This window comes from Chiloscyllium plagiosum, chromosome 12 (assembly GCF_004010195.1).
Source record: "Chiloscyllium plagiosum isolate BGI_BamShark_2017 chromosome 12, ASM401019v2, whole genome shotgun sequence".
Lineage (NCBI taxonomy): Eukaryota > Metazoa > Chordata > Chondrichthyes > Orectolobiformes > Hemiscylliidae > Chiloscyllium > Chiloscyllium plagiosum.
Window position 1 is genome coordinate 9,271,172 of NC_057721.1, and position 22,971 is coordinate 9,294,142.

General features: G+C 42.6%; 1 protein-coding gene across 2 annotated transcripts in view; it reads left to right on the forward strand.

The window, feature by feature from the left end:
- rnaseh2b (ribonuclease H2, subunit B) overlaps positions 1 to 22,971 on the forward strand; it is a 36,969-nt gene that overhangs the window by 4,015 nt on the left and 9,983 nt on the right. For both annotated transcript variants that reach the window (XM_043700432.1, XM_043700431.1), the window contains exons 2-7: positions 5,830 to 5,901; positions 7,344 to 7,451; positions 12,683 to 12,759; positions 15,345 to 15,462; positions 17,118 to 17,182; positions 18,832 to 18,937. In XM_043700432.1, the coding sequence (XP_043556367.1) occupies positions 5,830 to 5,901; positions 7,344 to 7,451; positions 12,683 to 12,759; positions 15,345 to 15,462; positions 17,118 to 17,182; positions 18,832 to 18,937 (546 nt within the window). The remainder of the gene's footprint in view (positions 1 to 5,829; positions 5,902 to 7,343; positions 7,452 to 12,682; positions 12,760 to 15,344; positions 15,463 to 17,117; positions 17,183 to 18,831; positions 18,938 to 22,971) is intronic.

Consider the following 22,971-nt stretch of genomic DNA (forward strand, 5'->3'; position numbering starts at 1 on the left):
CACCAGCTCTCAACCCACTCCCAGCACCTTCCCCTGCCACCAGAGAAAGTGCAAAAGCTGCGCCCAAATCCCCCCCCCAACCTCACCTCTGTCCAAGTCCCCAACAGATCCTTCCACATCCTTTCGGTGGCTCAGTGGTTAGCTATGCTGCCTCACAGCGCCAGAGACCCGGGTTCAATTCCCGCCTCAGGCAACTGTCTGTGGAGTTTGCACATTCTCCCCTTGTCTGCGTGGGTTTCCTCCAGATGCTCCGGTTTCCTCCCACAGTCCAAAAATGTGCAGGTTAGGTGAATTGGCCATGCTAAATTGCATGTTGTGTTGGGTAAAGGGGTAAATACAGGGGAATGGGCCTGGGTGGGTTGCTCTTCGGAGGGTCGGTGTGGACTTGTTGGGCCGAAGAGCTTGTTTCCACACTGTAAGTGATCTAATCTAATCTAATCTGACAGAAATTTACCTGTACCTCCACAACTATCATCTACTGTATCCGTTGCACCCAATGTGGTCTCCTCTACATCGGGACACAGGACACCAACTTGCGAATCATTCAGAGAACATTAATTGAATTGAATTTGTTGTCACGTGTACCAAGGCACAGTGTAAAGCTTTGTCTTGCAAGCGATACAGGCAGATCACATAGTTAAATAACATAGATAGTAAATAATAGGTAAACAGCGGGAAAAACAAAAACACAGGTACAGGCGAGTGTTAAGAGTTTGTGAGTCCATTCAGGATTCTAACAACAGTAGGGTAGAAACTGTTTCGAAACCGGCTGGTGCATGTGTTCAGGCTTCTGTATCTTCTCCCTAATGATAAAGGTTGTAGAAAAATATTGCCAAGGTGGGATGGATCTTTGAGAATGCTGGCGGCCTTTCCTTGACAACGGGCCTGGTAGATGGATTCTATAGGTAGGAGGTTGGCCTTTGTGGTTGTCCAGGCCGAGTTCACCACTCTCTAACCCTCTCCGATCTTGAATAGTACAGTTACCATGCCAGGCAGTGATCTATCCAGACAGAATGCTCTCGAGGACGCACTTATAAAAATTGGCCAGGGTATTCGCCATCATGCCAAATTTCCTCAGCTGCCTGAGGAAGAAGAGACATTGTTGGGCCTTTGTAACCAGTGCGTCCACATGAAGAGTCCAAGAAATCTTGTTGTGGGTGACCACACCCAGGAGCTTGACACTCTCCAATCATTCTAACTCTGTGCTGTTAATGTGTAGGGGGGGGAAATGAGTAAAATCCCGTCAAAAGTCAATAGTGAGTTCCTTGGTTTTGCCGTCATTGAGAGCTAGGTTGTTCTCAGTGCACCATTTTTTCAGGTCTTCCTCCTCCCGCGTGTAGTCTGTTTTGTCGCCATCTGAGATTTGACCGACTATGATGGTGTCATCAGCGAACTTGCAAATGGCATTAGTCTGGTATTTGGTGATGCAGTCATGGGTATACAGTAGGGGGCTGAGTATGCATCCCTGGGGGCTCCAGTGTTGATTGTTAGTGAGGATGAACTATTGTCCCCAACCTTCACTGATTGTGGCCTGTGCGTCAGGAAACTGAGGATCCAGTTGAAAAGAGTGAGGCTGAGTCCGAGATTCTGGGACACCTGCACCAAGCAGCTCCACTGCCCTGTGGCTATACACTTCAATTCCCCCTCCCACTCTGCCAAGGACATGCAGGTCCTGGGCCTCCTCTCTTGCCAAACTCTAACCACCTGACACCTGGAGGAAGAATACCTCCTCTTCCACCTTGGGATTCTACAACCCCACGGGATTAATGTCGATTTCACTACTTTCCTCATTTCCCATCCCCCCAATTTATCCCAATCCCAAGCCTCTAACTCAGCACCACCCTCTTGACCTGTTCATGTCTTTCCCATCTATCCGCTCCACCCTTCCCTCCAACCTATCACCTTCTTCCCACCTTCATCTACATATCGCATTCTCAGTTACCTTCACCCCCACCCAACCCCACCGCCCTCCCATTTATCTCTCAGCCCCCGGCCTACAAGCCTCATTCCTGATGAAGGGCTTTTGCCCGAAATGTCGATTCTGCTGCACCTCAGATGCTGCCTGACCATGCTATCGACTCTGGGTAGTGCTGTAGAGCAGAGAGACGTAGGGGGTTCAGGTAAATAATTTTTTAAAGTTTGCATATAGATAGGGTGGTTAAGAAGGCATTTAGCACGCTTTTCTTCATTGCTCAGATCTTTGAATAAAGGAGCTGGGACATTACATTGAGGTTGTACAGGATGTTGGTTGGGCCTCTTCTGGAGTACTGTGTTCAGTTCTGGTCTCCAGTTATAAGAAGAATGTTAAGCTGAAGAAAGTTCAAAAAGGTTTTACCAGAGTATTGTGGGGAATGGGGGCTTTGAGTTATAAGAAGAGGCTGGATAGGCTGGGGCTTTTTTCAGTGGGGCCATAGTTGGTTAAGAGCTGACCTTAATGGAGGTTTATAAAATCATGAGTGGTTATAGATAAGACGAATGGCAGGTGTCTTTACCCTTGTGTGAAGGATTTCAAGATTAGAGGGTCATACTATTAAGGTGAGAGGAGAAAGATTTAAAAAGACATGAGGGACAACATTTTTACACAGAGTCGTTCATGTATAGAATGAACTTCCAAATGAAGCGATGGATGTGGGTACAGTTACAATGTTTAAAAGACATTTAGATAAGTTCATGAATAAGAGAGGTTTGGAGGGATATAGGCCAAGTGCAGGCAGGTAGGACGAGTTTAATTTGGGATTATGGTCGGCATGGATTGTTTGGACTGAAGGGTCTGTTTCCGTGCTGTATAACTATAAATCCACTCAATACATCTTTAGCAGGCGTGTCTCATTGTTTTCTGATCGTGCCGATTGTATTTTGATTTTGTTGCTCCTGCCTTGCTCTACAGGAAGCAACTGCCACTGTTTTAATTTCATAAATTCACATGCAGAGGGAGTGACGTACAACCAGTGAAAAGCTGGTACTTATATTTTGCCAGAATGGATGTCTCTATTCTGGGTTAGCCCACAAACTGACCCATGGAACAGATGGCTCCTGTGCATCAGTTGGAGACATTCTGGTGAGATTGTTTAACAATGGTCTCTGCTGACTGTAAGAACACAGAAACCTGGCACTGTCTCCTATGAGGAATCCCATAATGTGCCACACTTGGGAGATCTTCAAATGGTTCACTCTGTTTGTCCCGAGTGAAGTTGAGCTGTGCATGCCAGCACGGTCACAGGTTTGACCTGTCATCTTTGGTTGGTCAGTTGAGGTTTGGATGCCAATGTGAGGTGACTGTCCCTAGATCCTTGTCCATGTGTTTTCCATTTTTGAATCTCTGTGGGGATTTTTTGAAGGTGGAGTTGACCTTGACTGCGATGACCTTTGTGGCAGATTGCCTGCTGACACATTGAGACTGTCACATGAACACAGTCACTGGGGCCTGATCCCAGACAGAGGCTGGGAGACTGTGCTTCTCAACATGACTTTGTGATTTGTGATGTTCTTTCTAATCGTAAATCTCACTTCTGCTATTCAGCCTCGTTAATAACTTAATTTAAAATCTAAAGTCATATAAACATCTCATCTTACAGTATCTTCCCTTACCACCTTTTCATTCGTTTGAATTCTGGTGGTTCACCTTTAGTACGTGAAATATGCACTATTGATGAACCACACTTGGTGAAATATGCACCAACATGAGACCAGCTGTTTTACTCTGTTCATGCAAGTGCCGAATTTGAGGGAAAACATGAGCATTTCTCATTGTTAGAATGTTCTTGGATACTGTGGTATTCAAACCGTAGCTTCCTATTGCTCGGGAATCACCGAGCCAAACATCACCGGAGAGCACAGGATCCAAAATTGGCTTGGAGACAGTGGGTGGTGTTAGAAGGCTGAATGTGTGACTGGAGCCCTGTGTGCAGTGGCATGTAGTAGGGGTCATTGTAGGTCCGTGATTGTTTGTGATATTCATAAGTGATGTAGGTGAGAATGTGGAGGGTGGTGGTATATGATAAGTTTATGGATGACACAAAGATTAGCTGGATGGGTGACGGTGAGGTGGAAGGTGTTAGATCATAGGAAGATATAAATAGATTAGGCAGATAGTAGCAGATGGAGCTTAAACCTGATAGGTGTGAAGTGGAAGAGGAAGCAAGACAAAGGGGTACCCATGAATGGCAAGACATTAGGAAGCTCAGAGGGATCTTGGAGTGTTTGTCCACAAATGTCTGCAAGTGTTAGGACTGGTTGATAGTGTAGTTAGGAAGGCATACAGGACACTTGCCTTTATCAGTCATGGCATTGATTATAAGAGCAGGAAGGTCATGAGAGAGCTGTACAGAACTCTGGTTGAGCCACAGTTGGAGAACTGTGTGTTTTTGGCCCCTGCACTTTAGGAAGGATTTGATTTTATGCAGTGGGTGCTGAGGAGCTTCACCAGGATGTTGCCAGAGTGGAGCCTTTCAGCGATGAAGAGAGGCTGGATAAGCTCAGGTTGTTTTCCTTGGAGCAGGGAAGGTTGGAGGTGAACCTGATAGATGTGTATAAGATTACAAGGAAAAGGGGAATAGAAAGCAGCTGTTCCTCTTAGTTGAAGGGTCAGCAAGAAGGGGCCATGATTATAAAGTGAACGGCAGGAGGTTTAGAGGGTATTTCAGGAGAAGAAATTTCACCCAGAGGGTGGTATGAATCTTGAATATACTACGCAAGAGGGAAATTGAAGTGGGAAACCTCACAATGTTTTAAAAAGTACTTGGATGAACACTTAACATATCATAACATTCAAATCAGTGGGCCTAGAGTGAGAGAGTGGGGCCAGTGTAGGTAGTAGTATATTTTTGGCCATACAGACTTGATGAGCTGAAGGGCCTCTTCTGTATTGTATGATTCTATAACTATCTGACCTATAATGGCTATGCTTGTGTTTTTTTTTAGAAAAGCTATCCCATCAGTATCAGTTTCATTTCCCAGATCATTTCCTTTGGTCATGAAGTTATTTTCTCCCTGTCTACATTTATAACTCCCGTTTGAAATTTGCTGTTGCATCTCTTGCCACCACTTCTTCAGGCAGTTTGTTCTGGGTCTTAGTAAGTTGCGGTGTAAAAACAAGTTCCTCTCATCTTCCCTCTGGTCCTTTTTGCCATTCTGTGTCCGGTGACCCTGCAACCCGTCAGAAGTTTCTTCAGAATTTCTTCTGTCAAACCGACTTGGTAATTTTGAATGTCTTTATTTGATCTCCTTTCAATGTTCACTAATGTATGGAAAACAATTTTCAGCTTCTCCACTCTCTGCACAGAACTGGTCCCTCATCACTGGTGCCATCCTTGGGAGTCTCCTTTGCATTGTTTTTATCGCCCAAGACTTGGGATCAAGACTAATGGCAGTGCATCTTTCTTAGGTGGTCTAGTGGTTTCTGTGACATTTGTTTGCTGTGTTAAAGATGCTATGCAAATGCAATTATTGTGGTGAATTTAAACTGTAATTTGGGACACTCATACCATTGCAAGGTACCTTGCAGGAGGTATATGACCTACCTCAGAGGAGGTTTTGTGCACTGGGTCATTACCTGAGTGACAGGATTGTTTTATATTAAGGTGCAGTCCAAAGTGCTTTGCATCAACTCCGTGATAATAGAAATCCAATCCTGGGCAAGGTCATATCATGGTTTTCCCTGCACAGCAAAACAGGTTGAACATGCTGACCAATTAACTGTAGAGATCTGGTCATTTTTCAGAGGTGAAGCCAAAGTGTGAAGATGGTGTGTATAGAAAGCTTTTGACACTTGTTCTGTTTACTGGACTGATTTCTATTAATTTCTTTTCTACCCCAACCTTCCTGTTTCAGAGTCTGTCATTGATGTACCAGACAAGGCTGTCTGTGGACCGGTTTTCACCCGGCTAAGGAATCCCAAAACAGGTAAGTGTGTTATTTACGTGATCAGGTATCACCTATGATATATGTCAGATGTGCTGGTAATGGTTTGTTGGTACTAAGGATATGGAGTCCATGATTGAGCTAGATGGATGCTAAGTTACCTCTGATGAATAAGGAAACCCAGCCACCTGGTACATGCAGTGTAATTCGGTGCTGGGCATGTTGGAGCCAGTGTACTGTAGTACTGTCAGTTACTGACAATTTATTTGTAACTACACTTTAAACAGTTCTTTTTCCCAAAAGGCTGTGGATGGCAATTGTAGCTTTCAGTCTGAGATTGGTACATCTTTTGTTGGTTATGGGTAATGAGGGAAAAGGAGCCAAGTTGAGTAAATGGGGTAAGTTATAGATCAGCGATGATCTACGAGGTGAATGGTTGGCCTAGTCCTGTTCCTATTAGGCCATCATTGATTGCATAGAATTTACAGCACAGCGCAAGCCGTTCAGCTGAACTGGTCCTTAATGCGCCACACAGCCCTCCCATCCCTCTTCATCAAACCCTATCAGCATGTCTTTTGATTTCTTTCTCCCACACGTTTACCTAGCTTCCTTTAAATACTTCTATCAACAAATCATATTTGTGGGACTCTTACCTTTCAGAGTTTTCTGCCCAAAGGCAGGGACCAACCCCCAGTGCTACAACTACCACCATGACCAGGTTGAAGAGGCAGGTCTTGAATCCATGAGAACCCATTAGAGAGAGAGAGAGAGAGAGAGATTGAGAGTCCTTCATGCTAACCTTAACTGGAGTGGGAATAGCACCCATTCTGCATCACAAATCAACCAAACAGCCAAGTGGCCCCAAATTTACGGGTACAGGTTGGTTGTTTGGATAGTGAATCAAACAGATAACTGTCCAGTATAGAAGCAAAACACTGCAAATGCTGCAAATCTGATGAAACCTCATCAGCCTGAAATGTTAACCCTGTTTCTCTGGCTCTATATTCCTCAATAAATTTTACTAGTAAAGTATCTATTGACTTTGGGTTTAAAATTATTATTGAGTTCACGTTTGTGGTTATAAGAGAGTTCAATACAGCTACCGATCTTTATGTTAAGTGTATTTACTGATTTATCTCATGAATGGCCTGACTGATTTTTATCGGTCTATTACAATCCAGCATCACTCTTTCCTCCTAACCCTGCAAATTATCCTGTTACCTGTGGAAATCAAATTCCCTTTTGAAAGTTCCATTTGAATTATCTTCCCCTGCCCTTTCAGGCAGTGCATTTTAGAGCATAACAATTCTCTGTCTGAAAAGAATTCTCAATTGGCATTGGAACTAAGGCAGAGTTATCTTAAAACTGTATGTGGGTTGAATTACCTGTACATTAAAATTGCTTGGTATTTCTAATCTCTCACACTGTTCTGTATAATTGTAGAATGGACTTCCATAATATTAATTATTCCCCCTCTTCTCCAGGCACTGCTGCTTTGTACCTTTTTAATAGTGGGGCCAGTCAAGTGTATGAAGTGAAAGCTTTTGATGAAGAGTATCGTTCATGGTTTATTGGTCAGTCGGTTCAGCATGGTGAGTACTCTGGTTATTTGAGTATCTGTGATACCATTCACTAATTTGTCACACTTGATAAACAGTGGCATGAAGTACGGGTACACAATCCTTTATCCAAAACCCTCGGGACCAGCTGGTTTTCGGAATTCGGAATTTTTCGGATTTCAGAATAAGTGACAGTTTAACGGTGAAATTAGAAAAAGAACCGAACAACAGACACACCTGTGAGTATTACGGGCGCCTGAGACAGAATTGACACCTGCCAGTACCGGGTCATGCCCCCACGTCGCATCTGAGTGATGTGGGTCAAGTGGATGTGGAATTGGATTAACTGTTTGCACACCAAACAATCTTGTTAATGAGGAAAAAATATTCCAGGAAGATATTTTCGGATTTCAGGACTTCGGGTGAAGAATTGTCTACCTGTACTTGTGAGATGAATTATTACAATTATTCACACTGACTGAATTTTTCTTCTTATAATATGTTTTTCAGTTCTGAAGAACAGCTTTCTTATTAAACTCAGTTAACTCTATTTCTCTTGCCACTAACGCTGCTAGCCCACCTGAGCTTTTCCAGTACTTTGTTTTGATTTCAGATTTGTGTTTGAAGAATTTTGCTCTTATTTAAAAAATATGCTGACTCTGTTTTCTTATTGTTTGCTTATTCTTTCTGGCATGCTGCTTCGCTGTACTGCTGCCTCTCACTAGCCACATGGAATCATTTGAGATGTACAGCACGGAAACAGACCTTTCGGTCCAACTCGTCCATGCGCACCAGATACCCCAACCCAATCTAGTCCCACCTGCCAGCACCAGGCCCACATCCCTCCAAACCCTTCCAATTCATATACCCATCCAGATGCCTTTTAAATGTTGTAATTGTACCAGCCTCCACCACTTCCTCTGGCAACTCATTCCATACGCGCACCACCTTCTGCATGAAAAAGTTGCGCCTTCAGTCTCTTCTATATCTTTCCCCTCTCACTGTAAACCTATGCCCTCTAGTTCTGGAATCCCCCACCCCAGGGAAAAGCCTTTGTCTATTTATCCTATCCATGCCCCTCATGATTTTATAAATCTCTATAGGGTCACCTCAGCCTCCGACGCTCCAGGGAAAACAGCCCTCGCCTATTCAACCTCTCCCTACAGCTCAAATCCTCCAACCCTGGCAACGTCCTTATAAATCTTTTCTGAACCCTTTTTCAAGTTTCACAGCATCTTTCTCATAGAAAGGAGACCAGAATTGCATGCAGTATTCCAAAAGTGGCCTAAACATTGTCCTGTACAGCCGCAACATGACCTTCCAACTCCTGCACTCGATATTCTGACCGATAAAGGACAGCGTACCAAACGCCTTCTTCACTATCCTATCTACCTGCGACTCCACTTTCAAGGAGCTATGAACCTGCACTCCATGGTCTGTCCCTTTTTCCCAGGGTGGAGGGGTCAAGTACTAGGGGACACATGTTCTAGGTGCGGCAGCGGGGGAAAGTTTAAAAGAGATGTGTGAGGCAGGTTTTTCACACAAAGGGTGGTGAGAGCCTGGAAGTGCTGCCAGAGGAAGTGGTGGAAGCAGACACAATAGCGGTATTCAAGATGCCCCTGGATGAATACATGAATAGGAAGGAAATAGAGGGATACGGATCCTGTAAGTGAAGACCGTTTTAGTATGGAAGGGCAAAATGTGACAGCGCAGGCTTGGAGGGCCAAAGGGCCTGTTCCTGTGTTGTATTGTTGTTTGTTCTACTACCTTCCCCCAAACAATTCCTGTGAAAGAGGGCTTAAGATAAGGGTGCCAAGTGACAGAGAAACTGAGCAAGAATAACTACATGTGGGAGATTTGGGGCAGTTTGTAGTGAGCAGAATAAGCACGGAGATAGGCAATGGTGGAGGTGGCTCCAAAATGGCACTGATTGGGTCATGTGCAACTGCATTGACCCAGTGCGAAATGGCATCAAAATGGAAATTCCAGTGCTGAGTCTTATCCTGACCTCCTCATAGCTGCAATGTTAAAGAGGAACAACTTAAAGCAAGGACTTACAGTAATGCCCTTCATGAAGAAAACCTGCTCCTCCCATTGGAGGCCTGTGACCAGTGCAGGGATCATTGCTGTGTCTAACTGCTGTTTGTTATTCATAGAAACAACTTGGATGAGAATTTAGGAGTTATGGTTAGTAAGTTTGCAAATGACACCAAAATTGGTGCTATAGCAGTCAGTGAAGAAGGTTATCTAAGATTACAAAGGAATCCTGATCATTTGGATGAATGGGCTGAGGAGTGACAGATGGAGTTTAGAGTCATGGAGACCTACTGCACAAAGACAGGCCCTTTGGCCTAAACTGATCCATGCCGACCAAATTTAAATCCACACTAACCCCATTTCCCTGGCCTTGGCCTATATTTTTCTAAACCTTTCTTATCCATGTATTTGTCGACAAAACTTTTAAATGCCATTAATGTACTTGCTTGAACCACTTCCGCTGGCAGCTCATTCCATATGTGCATCACCCTCTGTGTAAAACAAAAAAGTTGCCCCTCAGGCTCCCCTTTATTATTTCCCCACTGACCTTAAACTGATGCACTGTAGTCCTCTCTTCCTAATCCTGGGAAAAATATTGAGTGTGTTCACCCTATCCATGCCTCTCATGATCTTATGCACTTCCATAAGATCCCCGTCAGTCTCCTAGGCTCAAAAGAAAAAAGTCCTAGCTTGTCTAACCTGTCCGGATAACTCAGACCATTGAATCCAAGCAACATCCTTGTAAATTTCTTCTGCACCCTTTCCAATTTAATAACATCCTTACTAACAAACTTACTAACTATGCCTTGTACATTTTCATCCAAAGCATTGATATACATAACAAATAACAATGAGCCCAGCACCAACACCTGAGGCACTCTGCTAGTCACAGGTCTCCAGTCTGACAAGCATCCTTCCACTATTACCCTCTGCTTCCTACCATCAAGCCAATTTTGTATCCAATTTGCCAGCTCAATCTGGGTTCCATGCAATCTAACCTTACAGAGCAGCCTATCATGTGGAATCTTATCAAAGGCCTTACTGAAATCCATATAGACTGTGATGAAGTGACGAGAAAGGTTGATGAAGGCAGGGCGGTAGACAAAGAACTCTTGACAAATTTGTGATGCATGATCTCCCACTCACAAAGCCACGCTAACTACTCCTTATCAAACCCTGCCTTTCCGAATGCATGTATATCCTTTCCCTCAGCATCTTCTCTAATACCTTACCCACCACAGTTGTTAAGCTTACTGGTCTGCAGTTCCCAGGCTTTTCTTTGCAGCCCTTCTTGAATAATGACGCAGCATTCGCTGCCCTCCAGTCTTCCAGGACCTCATCCGTGGCTAACGATGATGCAAAAATATCAGCCAGGGCCTCGCAATTTTTTCTCTAGCCTCTTGCAGTGTTCTTGGCTATATCCAGTCAGGACCAGGAAATTTATCCACCGTCATACATTCGACACCACCTCTACTGTGATATGGACTGTCCTCAAGATGTCACCAGTAACCTCCCCAAGTTCCCAAGTCTTCATGTCTTCCTCCATGATAAATACAGAGGAGAAGTATTCATTGAGGACCTCGCCCATCTCCTGTGGTTCTACACATACATGGCCACTTTGGTTCTTGAAGGGCTCTATTCTCTCTCTAGTTATTATTTTTCCTTTTAATATACTTACCAACCTCTTTGGATTCACTCCAACAATCTCAGCCAAAGCTCTCTCATGCCCCCTTTTCACCCTCCCGATTTCCTTCTTGACTAATTTGGATAAATATAGAGTAATGCATATTGGTAAAACAAACAAGGGCAGGACTTGCACAGTTAATGGTCAGGCCCTGGGTAGTGTTGACAAACAGAGAGACCTAGTGGTTCAGGTTCATCATTCTTTGAAATTTGTGTCACTGGTAGACAGAGTGATTAAGGAGGTGATTTACATGCTTGCCTTCATTGCTCAGATTGTTGAGTGCAGGAGTAGGGATGTCATGTTGATGTTGTACACTACATTGGTGGAGCTACTTTTGTAAGACTGTGTACAATTCTGGTCACCCTGCTATAAGATTGATATTATTAAATCGGAGAGGGTTCAGAAAATATTTACCAGAATGTTGCTGGGAATAGAAGGTTTGAGTTGTAACAAGAGGCTAGATAGGCTGGGTCGTTTTTCACTGGAGCATAGGAGATTGAGGGGTGACCATATAGAGGTTTATAAAATCACAAGGGATGTAGATAAGGTGAATAGCAAAGGTATTTTCCCTGGTGTAGGGGAGTTCAAAACTAGGTAGCATATTCTCAAGTTGAGAGGCGAATGATTTAAAAAGAACCTGAGGGGCAACTTTTATTCACAGAAGGCGGTTCGTATGTGAAACGAACATTTAAAAGACATTTGGTCAGCTACATGAATAGGAAAGGTTTAAAGGGATATGGGCTAAACCCAGGCAAGTGGAACTGGTTTATTTTGGGAAACATGGTTGGCTTGGATGAGTTGGACCGTAGGGTCTGTTTCCATGCTGTATGACTCTGTGATTCCCGTGTCTTATTAAAATGGTTGATACTTCACTGACCCCTGAAATAGCTTGTTGTCAGGGCAGCTGAGTATGTACAATGAATATGAGCTTTGCCAGTGGCGCCAAAATCCAAAGAATGGATTTAAAAATTCCACAAACAGCGCTAATTTGCTTTCAGTGGCTCTAATAGAGGGATAACTGAGGGCACCAAGAGATCTTCCCTGTGCCATCTGACAGGACGGGCAGTGCCTCTGTTTATTACCTAACCCATGAGGCATCACCTTTGATGTTAATGCACTCCCCCAGCACATGCTGCAGCCTGAGGAATGGGAGCACCACTTTTCATTTTGTGGGGCAGTGCATTGTGTGCCAGTTGCTTTTGCAGGCATGGTGAGGTTTTCAACGGGCTGAAGAAGGGCTAATGCCCAAAACGTCGATTCTCCTGTTCCCTAGATGCTGCCTGACCTGCTGCGCTTTTCCAGCAACACATTTCCATCTCTGATCTCCAGCATCTGCAGACCTCACTTTCTTTTCAACGGGATATGCAAACGAGCAGCTCCCAGCCTCCACCCATACTCTCAGCATAACTTGGAGTGTTTGTACTTTTTCAAAAAGGTCTGGCATTTTTTTGTTTAAGTTACATTTAGCTGTAGCTGGGAATACTTGAAAAAGTAACTGTATGAGAACTTGCTTTAATTCCTAATCCCCCTCTCTTTTATTCAGATGGAAGGCTTCTGTTTGTTACTCCCCTGGATCCATTATTTTTGATACTTCCATACCTTATACAGGCCAATGAGAAGGTGAGTGAAATGTTTTCCTGTAGTCAATGCTCAGTTTACATACACTTGGAACTTGAAATACTGAATTAACCTAAGCTTAATATGATATTCATTCCTTATACTTGTGCTGACTCCTGTCCAGCTTAGATTAGAGTGGTGCTGGAAAAGCACAGTAGGTCAGGCAGCATCCGAGGAGCAGGAAAATCGACATTTCAGGCAAAAGCCCTTCATCAGGAATGAAACGTTGATTTTCCTGCTCGTTGGATGCTGCCTGACCGGCTCTGCTTTTCCAGCACCACTCTAATCTGGACTCTGATTTCCAGCATCTGCAGTCCTCACTTTTGTCCTGTCCAGCTTAGCATATGCATTGATGGTGTGTCTTCTATTGCCAAATGTGTACCACAGACAATAATAAAAAGGCAACCCTGCCACATAAAGGCCATCTCAGATGTAGAGATAACCTGTTTTGACCAAAAAAACCTGGATGGCAGGTAACTTGCTGCATCGACGATGGTAACTGAGACCCAGGGAATGAGAAATGAGCAATTCTAATGATAACACCAGCGGATCTGAGCTACATACCGTGCAGATGTGTAGGGGACAGGTTGTTAGAGCTCACAAAGGCCAGCCCTGGATTGGTGGAGTTCAACACCTGAGTCACCACAGTGGAAACATTGGAACAATCTCAGAGCCGACAGTGTCAGAATGGGCAAGTTGATTTGGTCTTGACTGACTCAGTTTATTTCCATTGAAGCAAAGTAAGAGATGTTGATGCTTCCATTGTCAGGATGGAGCATTAAGAATGCAACTTGTGTTTTATATAGCACCTTTAAGACAGTAATATGTTACAGGCACTTGATGAGAGCATAATCTAGCCAAAGTCTAGTACAGAATTGAAAAAGCTTAAGGGGGAGAGTGTAAAGCGTGTTGAACTCACTCCACCATTCAATATGATTGTGGTTCATCTTTAGCTTTAATTACATTTTCCGGCTTGCCCTCCCCCCACATCTCTTGATTTCCTCAGGGACTGAAATCCATCTGTCAAACATAAAAACATCTTGCAACCATTAATACAGGTGATCAAAAGCTTGATCAAATAGACAGATTTTCAGGACCATCTTAAAGAAAGAGAGGGATGTAGGGAAGGATGTTGCAGAGACTAGACAGCTGAAGGCGTGTTCACCAATGATGAGGCAGAGGGGCTGGGGAAGGCTCAAGGCAGGAATTGGAGGTATTCAAGTTCCCTCAGAGTTGTCGATAGAAGGAGGTTACAGTGATAGGAGTGTGTGAGATCATGAAAGGATTCAAACACTGGGGTCAATATAGGAAGAGGAGTCAGCCATTCCACAAGACTATATATATATAGGAGCAGAATTAGACTATTCAGCCCATCGTGTGTGCTCTGCCATTTGATTCTGACTGTTATGTTTCTCAACCCCATTTTCCTGCCTTCTCCCTTGATCCCCCTACTAATCAATAATATTGCTATCCCACTGTTAAATACGCTCAACGACCTGGGTTCCACAGCGTCACCACCCTCTGGCTGAAGAAATTCCCCCTTATCTCAGTTCTAAAGGGCTGTCCATTCTCTCTCAGGCTGTGCCTCAACTCCTTGTCCATCCTTCCAGTGGAAACATCTTCTCCACATCCACTCTATCTAGGTTTCCCAATATTGTGTAAGTTTCAATCAGACCTCCTTCATCTTTCTGAACTCTGAGTACAGACCCAGAGACCTCAACTGTTCTTCATATGGCAAGCCCTGCATTCCTGGGATTATTCTTCCAAAACTCTTCAGGACTACTTCTGGGGCCAGCATGTCCTTCCTTAGATACGGGGCCCAAACATTCAGGCCCTCAAACCTGATCTGTCATTTGTTTCAATTATGACTGATTTTTATTTTGACTATATTTACCCAACATTGTTTCATATTCCTTAACATCTTTACATAACAAAACAAATCATCAAGTTCACTCAAAGTTTTTAATTGACCCAGTCTTGGCAGTTCTTTGGGGCATTGTTTTCACTGTCTTTTCGTATGAACGTGTTTCCTTATGTCACCCCTGAACAGCCTATTTCAAAGTGGATTCAATCTCCATCTGTTTATTTAATTCCTTTTCATTTTAAACTCAATAAAATTGCCTGTAATCTTCACAACCTTCAGTCTTCCATATTCAGGGTAATACTCAAGGATAAAGCTATTAAAGGCACGAGGGACTAAATGGTACACCCTGTTCTGTATTTAAATGTTGGATAAACCATCGGTAAGAACAGCAAGATTTGAGATTCATCCAAATCTATGGGAAATCAATCTATAATTCATATCTGCAACTTCCCCAAAAGTAGCATGGTATACAGATATTCAGCTGAAAAAAGGAGATGGTTTGGAGACCATTGCACTAAGTTATTCCAAAATCTTCTGGAAGCTATGTGAAGCTGAAATATTGGTGAAAATGAAATCCAAATGCTGAGATTTAGCCAGAGTATGCCTGCCATCTCCCAATTGATGGAAATTCAAAGTTAGCAGCTGTTAATTTCTTGGGGAATTTGTTGACTTGTTTAATTATTTTGTCACTTATAGTTTTTTGTTAAAACTCTTTCTTTCCCAGCAAGGAAAGTTTCAGCCAGTGGATCAGGTAATAAAGGATGAAGATTTTCCCGGGTGCAGCAACGTACTGAATTGTACAAGGACTTTGCAATCACTCCACCACATCACTGATGAAAAAGGTACCATGTTAGAGCTCAGGAACTGCTTATGAATCCCTAAGCTGTTCTCTTTCTTACCTTCACCACCCACAGAGGTGATTCTTAATCGGCAGTGGTGCCATCTTATCCCTCATTCCAAAACCAGCTTCACAAAGCTCAGTAAAAGGTTTATCTCATGGATCGAACTGCAGCAAACTGGATTTAAACTGGGCCTCAGTGATCAAAGGTTGAAAGTTCTCTTTGTGGGAATTTTAAATTTCTGATGCCTTCGGTACGATCAGAATGCTGTGACCTCTGTGAGCATGCCTTGGTTCAGTTTGTGTTTCAAGTCCAGCGCATCACGCAATTGGCAACACATGGTTTATATGTGATGCCGTATCTGGAAACTATATATGAAGTAAGGACACGAAGGATACACTCTGTTATCTTGACACAAAAATTATGGGCACCAATCCCACATCAAAGATTTGAGCTGCCATTTCAGTGCACTACTGACAGAGTGCTACACTGTCAGAGATGCTTCCTTTTCAGGTGAAATGTTGAGTAGAGGTCCTTTCTGCACTTGATGTAAAATATCCAATGGCAATACTTTGAAGAGTGCAGGGAGCACTTCTCTCCCCTCCCCAACATAGTGTTCTGTCCAATACCTATCCTCCACAAAAATCACTAATTCAGATGGTCTGTTGGGTATCATGTCTTTGTTCCTGGGACTTGTTTCTGTGAGGAAATTGACCATTGAGTGCAGTAACTGCACTCCAAAAATATGTGATGTAAAACAAGAGTCAAAGTGACAGAAAATGTTGAGAGCATGGTTAACAAAGCAGAGTATCTTAGACTATATTAATATGGGCACAGAATACAACAGCAACCAAGTTATCTTGCCTTGTATAAGATACTCATTCAACACCAACTGGAGTTATTCCTAGCTCTGGATATTGCACTGTAGGATGGATGCAAAGGTATTGGAAAGAGCACAGAAGTTTGAGAGAATGGTTCCCCAGATGATGAACTTCAATATCTGAAGATAGATGAGAGATGCTAGGGCTATTTTCCTTAGAGAAAAGAAAGATGAGAGGAGGTTTAATAAAGGCATTCAAAATCTTGAGGAATTTGGACAGAATAAATAAGGAGAAACTTTTCTTGCTCACAAATGCATTGCGAACAAGAGGGCATGGTAATTGGCAAACCAAGCAAAAGTGGCATGAGAAATACCTCTTTCACAAAGTGAGAGGGTAAGGTCTGACAACTTCAACTGAAGCAGCCAAAACAAAATTAAACTGTTGTCCAAAAAGGAGGAATGTTCTCAGGGCAAGGGAGGGGAATAGCACAAACTGAACTACTCACTTAGAAAGCCAGTGCAGATATGATGGGCTGAATGGCCTCGTGTGCGGTGACAATTGAGATTCGGTACTCATGGGGAGGATCTATCTGTTGGCAAATAATTATTTCAGGCAGTTACAAACACCACATGGGTGCTGAACATGGGCAGGTACTCAACTTGTTCATGTTGTGTCCTGGACAAAATGGAGCAAGCTTTGTCCTGGACATGTTGATTTTTGTCACTGGAAATAGCTTTATTTCCAGCATTTATTTTGTTGACATATTTGCAATCGTCTTCTAATGGCATGGTACCCAATTACCAATTCATTTATAGCCTTTCTTCCTTCAACCTTCAGAAATTGGTAATCGGAAGTTTTATAAATATAATCAAGAGAAAACACTTGGGTGGCTAAAGAAAAAGGTAACTTTTTCATTATGTAAGTTAAATTTCTATAAAAATGGTCACATGCATTACTTTTGACCGGCTCAAGGCTAGAACTATCAGTTTTGATTTTTAATTTGTTCATGGGTCGGAGATGTTGGCATTCATTGTCCATCCCTAATTGTCCCGAAATACTGGTAGTGAGCTGCCTTCGTGAACAACTCTTATCTTTGAGGAGTAAATACACCCACTGTGCTGTAAGTTGGGGATTTTCAGGATTTTGATCCAGCGATAGAAAAGGGACACCAATAATCAGGATGATGAGTGGTTTGGAGGAGGAGGCGCAGGTAGTGCTACTCCCCTGTGGCTGCTGCTTTTGTTCTCTTTTGGCTTAGAGGTCATGACGGTTTGGAAGTTGCTATCAAAGGAGCCTTTGAGAGTTGCTGTAGTGCATTATATAGACAATATACATTGCTGACACTGTGGTGGTGAAAGGATTCAACGTTGAAGATTGTAGTTGGGGTGTCAATGAAGCAGACTGTGTTGTCCTGGATAATGTTGAAATCCTACAGTGTTGTCCAATTTGCAACCATTTAGTCAAATGGGCAGCATGTCATAATCCTTCCAAAACATGCACCTTGTAGAGTTAGACAGGCTTTGGTGAGGCTGGAGGTAACATATTTGCTGCAGGATTCCTGGCCATGGTATTCGTATGCCTGTTCTAGTTCTGTTTCTGGTTAGTGGTTACCCCCATGCTGTTGATAGTGGGGGATAAAATGACGATAATGCTATTTAATGTCAATGAACAATGGGTAGACTCTCTCCTGTTGGAAATGGTCAGTGTCTACCACTTTTGCAACATAAATGTTACTTGCTACAAATCAGCCAATTAGGGACGTTGTCCAAGTCTTCCTGTAAATGGGCACTGAAACAAACACAGAGAATGCTGGAGAAACTCAGCAGGTCTGGCAGAATTTGAGGAAAGAGAAAATCTGTTAATATTTTGAGTCCAGTCCCGACTGTTTGAAACTGTAGAAAAGTAATTGAATTGAAAAGTTAACACTGATTGCTTCTGGCTTACCATTTATCATTTCAAACTTGATCTCTGCATTTTTTTTTCGAGATTATTGTTACTACTTACTCTGCATGGCCAGAACCAGAAACAGCAACGCCTCCTTCCTTATAGAAATTCCAGGCATTGCACACCCTGAAAGGCACCAACTTTAGTATCTTGCTTGTTTGAAAGGTTTGCTTTAATATTAATTTCCTGTGTGTTCTGTGATTCCGCTGGTGCAGTTGGTTAAGTTTGTTTGGAAAAGTGTTGACTGTATCCTATAGGTTGTATTGGGGATAGTGACCTGATTGTGTTCAATGGAGAAATGATTTTGGAATATTCTTTTATGGTGTAGGATTCAGTCTGCCAAGGTTAGCTTTTAAATATCTTTTATTCTCACAGCAGGGTATATGCAGAAGAATATTTTTCTCAGTCCAAGAATCTTTGTTATTGATTGCTTTTATTTCAGATGTTTATCATCTGCATAACTTTGTTGTTATTTGTGCTTTTCTTTGTTTTATTTGCAGTAGTGATTATACAGAGTTTAAGCATTTACGTTCGCTTGACCTTTAAGTTAGCCCACACTCTTCGTGGAACCTTACAATGCTTTGGTTGTGTTTCTTGTTCCAAACAGGCTGAGCAGACTGTCAAAGCACTGAAGGACACCAGTATTTCTGTTGGTGGAGGTGTGCAGTCCAGTATGCTGATCAGAAATAAACCAGTTACAGAAGTGACTGAAGGTTAGTACGTATATGTTGATTAATACACTAATTTATTTTTTTGGTTGAAATAATGGATGAAACAGTGCGTTAATCAAGTTATAGTTTTGCTGAATGAAGAATGAGTAATCGATACTGTTGTTGGTCGTGTGAGTTGAATACTCGTGTTCATGATGTATACCATGGAAATTTAGCTTTTTTTTGATTGTTGTGCTCTGCTATTCTGGTTGTTGGTTAGCTGCTAAAAATGGTGTGGAACACAGAAATCACTAGGTATAGAAAGGAGAGCTGTCTTCTTGGTCAGCTCAGTTAATCAGGATGGCCAATCCAAGCCAGCAGATGAGAATCCAGCCAATGACTATGAGCTCCAACAAGACGAATGACACGTGGCAGAGAAGTGCACTGTGAAGGGAGAAGAGTGGGGTGTTGGGGGAGGGAGGGGGGGGAGAGGTGGTGGTGGTGGGGTGGGTAGAAGAATGGGCATTCACGTCGACAAACAGGAATCTTAGGGTGTGGGGAGGGGTCAATGGAAAGTTTTGATGGAAAGTAGAGATGAGCAGAAGGTAAAGATCTCTTGGGGTAGGGCTGTGGGGTGCACAACAATCATAGAGTTCCTACAGGATGACAAATTTGTTCTGACAGTTCTGCTCTTATACCCTCTTTGAAGATGTGCATACACTTAAGTGCCACAAGAGTTCCCCATACTTGTTTATTTCAATGTCAAATGCTTTCATTCAAGCCCAAATAAAGCCTTTAAATGTGCTATGGGAAGCCATATAAATTCAACTGTGTTTATTTACTTCCTAATTGTCCAGTTTGAACCATCCTTCTTGATTTTTTGCAAAGACAAGTACTGCATTTGTTGCCAGTCACACTAAGACTGAAAGCGGAGTTGTGTTGGTAGAAAATAATAGAAGGACTAGTTCTATTGATGTTTGGAAACTGAATGGTTTTAAACCTTCATTTGAGCTTGAAAATAGGCATTGATGTAGATGTTGTTTTAAATCATTGGATGGCTGTCAAGTTATCCAGTGACTGTGGCACAGATGACAGGAATGCAAAGTTAGTAGCTTGATTGAGAGGCCAAAAGGAATGATTTCGTATCTTTAGAAGCTGGTTAAAAATAGAGTCAAAAGCATGAGAATAATGTTAAAGGTTTTCAATATTTTCTCACGGGTATCTTTCTAGCTCCCCTTTTTTCCCTTACCATCATTGTGATGCCATATCCTACTCCAACTTCTTGTTTCATTTCAGGCACTTCCAATTTTTCTTATTCGCTTAAGGAATGCATGTAAACAATGTACATTTTTTTTGAGTGAGTGGGCAGTTTGTTTAAGTGCACTGCCTACTTTAAATATTTTTGCGTAGCTATACAAGTGGTAATGTAAAGCAACACAACTTTGAAACTGGCAAATGGCTCTGCAGCTGTGAGGAAACTAGGCCAATGTTCATTGCCATCCTAATTGTTCTTGCTAAGGTGGTGTCAAGTCACCTTGAACTGCTACAGTCTGTGTGGTGAGTGCTGTTGAGGAGGGAGATGCAGGGTTTTGACCCAGAGGCAATGTATAAACAGTGATGTGGATCAAGATCACAAGTGACTTTGAGGGGAAACCTGCAGATGACACTGTTCTGTGCATCTACTGTCCTTGTCCATCTGGATGGTGGAGATCATGGATTTGGAAGATGTCATGGCAAGTAAGTATATAGATTGTACACAATTCAGATGCACTGTTTTGTGGATAAATTTGCTTGCAGTACAAAGAAAATTAGGAAAGTGAGTTGTGATGAGGCCCACAACTGGTTCAATGAGTGGGAAAGAAGCTGGCAGATGGAGTGCGATAATGTGATATTTACCAGGAAGAATAGAGGAGTAGAATATTATTTTTAAATGGACAGAGTTTGCAGAGTGCTTCAGTATAAAGCAATCTGGGAGTCTCTAAATACCCCACAATAGGTTAGCACATAGGCACAGCATGAAATTAAAAAGAGAAATGGCATTTGGCCTTTTATCCACAAACAGTAACCAGTTAAAATTTGCAATTGTTGAGAAAGCATTTGAATTACTGTGCACAGAACTGATCCTTTTTACTTGGGGTGGGGGGGAGGGGCAGTTGGTATTATTGAAGGCAGTTGGTTTACTCCCCTGATTCCTGGGGTGAAGAGGTAATGAGGGAAGATTGAGCAGGTCAGTGGCTTCACTTGTTGAAACTTAGAAAAGTATGTGGTCATCTTATTGAAATACATAACATACTTGATGGGGGCTGGATCCAGATGATGGGAGAATGTTTCCTCTTGTGGGGAATTGCTGAACCAGGGAATACCATTTAAGGTGATGACACAGAGTTCCTTCTCAGGATTGTTACTTTGGATATCTCGAAAACAGAGAGCAGTGGTTTACTTCCTAACTTCGTCATGGAAATATGTTCACACTTTTGATTAAGAGGGAAGTTTTGTTGTTTCTAGGAACAAGCAGCAAAGTGAATTCAAAGCTCTAATCAGATCTGCCATCATCTTCTCAAATGGCAAAGTGGGCTTTGTCCATTGAATGGCTTGCACACGTGATAGGTTGTGATCATATGATGCAATGATGGTGGATGGGTTGAATGTTTAAGATGGTAGTGTTGGAGCTGTGCTTAAAATAGTGTTCCATCTTGTTTCTCTCTTGTAGATGCTGGACAGGCTTTGGGAAGTATGACTCATCACAGAATTACCAGCCTCTGAGCTGAGTCAGTGTCTAAGTCTCTGATCTAGTTAAATGTCTGGTCATTAGTAACCCAAGATATTGATGGTGAGGAATTCCGTGACAATAATGGCATTAAGTGTAAAGAGGAAGCAGGGAGAGCTCCCTCAGCTGGAAAAGGTCATTTTTATTATCTGAAACCTGAATGTTGCTAGGGTGTTATGCAGACAGACTGCTTTATTATCTGAAGAATTATGAATGAAACTGAACACTATACTCATCAGCAATATGATCACTTTTTTAAAAATTTTATGATGGAGGGAACAGCTGAAAATAGTTGGACCTTGGAAACTGCCCTTAGGAGCTACTGCAGTGTTATTCTGAAACTTAGATTATTAATGTCCAGTAAACACAACTGTTTTCCTTCATGTTAGAGTTTTTCCAATGGTTTGTGTTTGATATCGGTCAGACTTCTTGATGCCATATTCAGTCAAATGCTGTTTTGATGTCAATGTCTTTTGGAGCGCCGCTCCTTTGTCAGGATGGAGGAGCAGCGCTCTGAAAGCTGGTACTTCCAGATAAACCTGTTGGACTATAACCCTGTGTTGTGTGATTTTTAACTTTGTTCACCCCAGTCAGACACCGGTTCCTCCACATCATGGATGTCAATGGCAACAGTTTGCACTTGACTTCTCAAACCTCCCTCCTTTGTCCATGTTTGGTCAAGCCAGGATGTTGTTGATGTCTAGAACCCTAGCAGTCTCCAGTGCACGCACCATTTTTTCATATCATGTGGAATGAATGCAATTGGCTGCAGCCCGGCACCTAAGATGATGGTGATTTCAGGAAGATGATCTCTTCTCGTCTGCCTGGAAATCAAACGCTATCTCCTCCTGAATTCTCAATAGCTGCTGCATTACCATCTTCTGATATACATTTCCCACCTAACTCTCACCTTCCCAAGTCCGCAGTAATGATGTCAGACACCTCTCATGCTCAGCAGTGCTAGGTCCCATTGCAGCAGCTGGCAACACTTCATGTATGTCTAGTTTTTCAGGACACCAGTTCTGGAGTTCCTCCTTTGAACAGGATATGCACGAGATTGGATTCCGTTTTCCTGCCATGTCAACGACTGGTTATTCCAACCCTGGTTTTCTTTGTTGTTATTTAGGCCTCTAGACTGTGTTACTTGTGCTGACAACAACTCAAAATCACAGACCTCTTTTAGAAATAGAACCCCTAACAACTACTGAATATGCTAATCAAGAATCAAAATAATCCACTAACCTAACGCTAACCACCAAAAACCCGATTAATGATTTAATTACCTGCTTGTAATTTGCTCCCATTGCTGCTCTGTGTGTTGTGACATCAC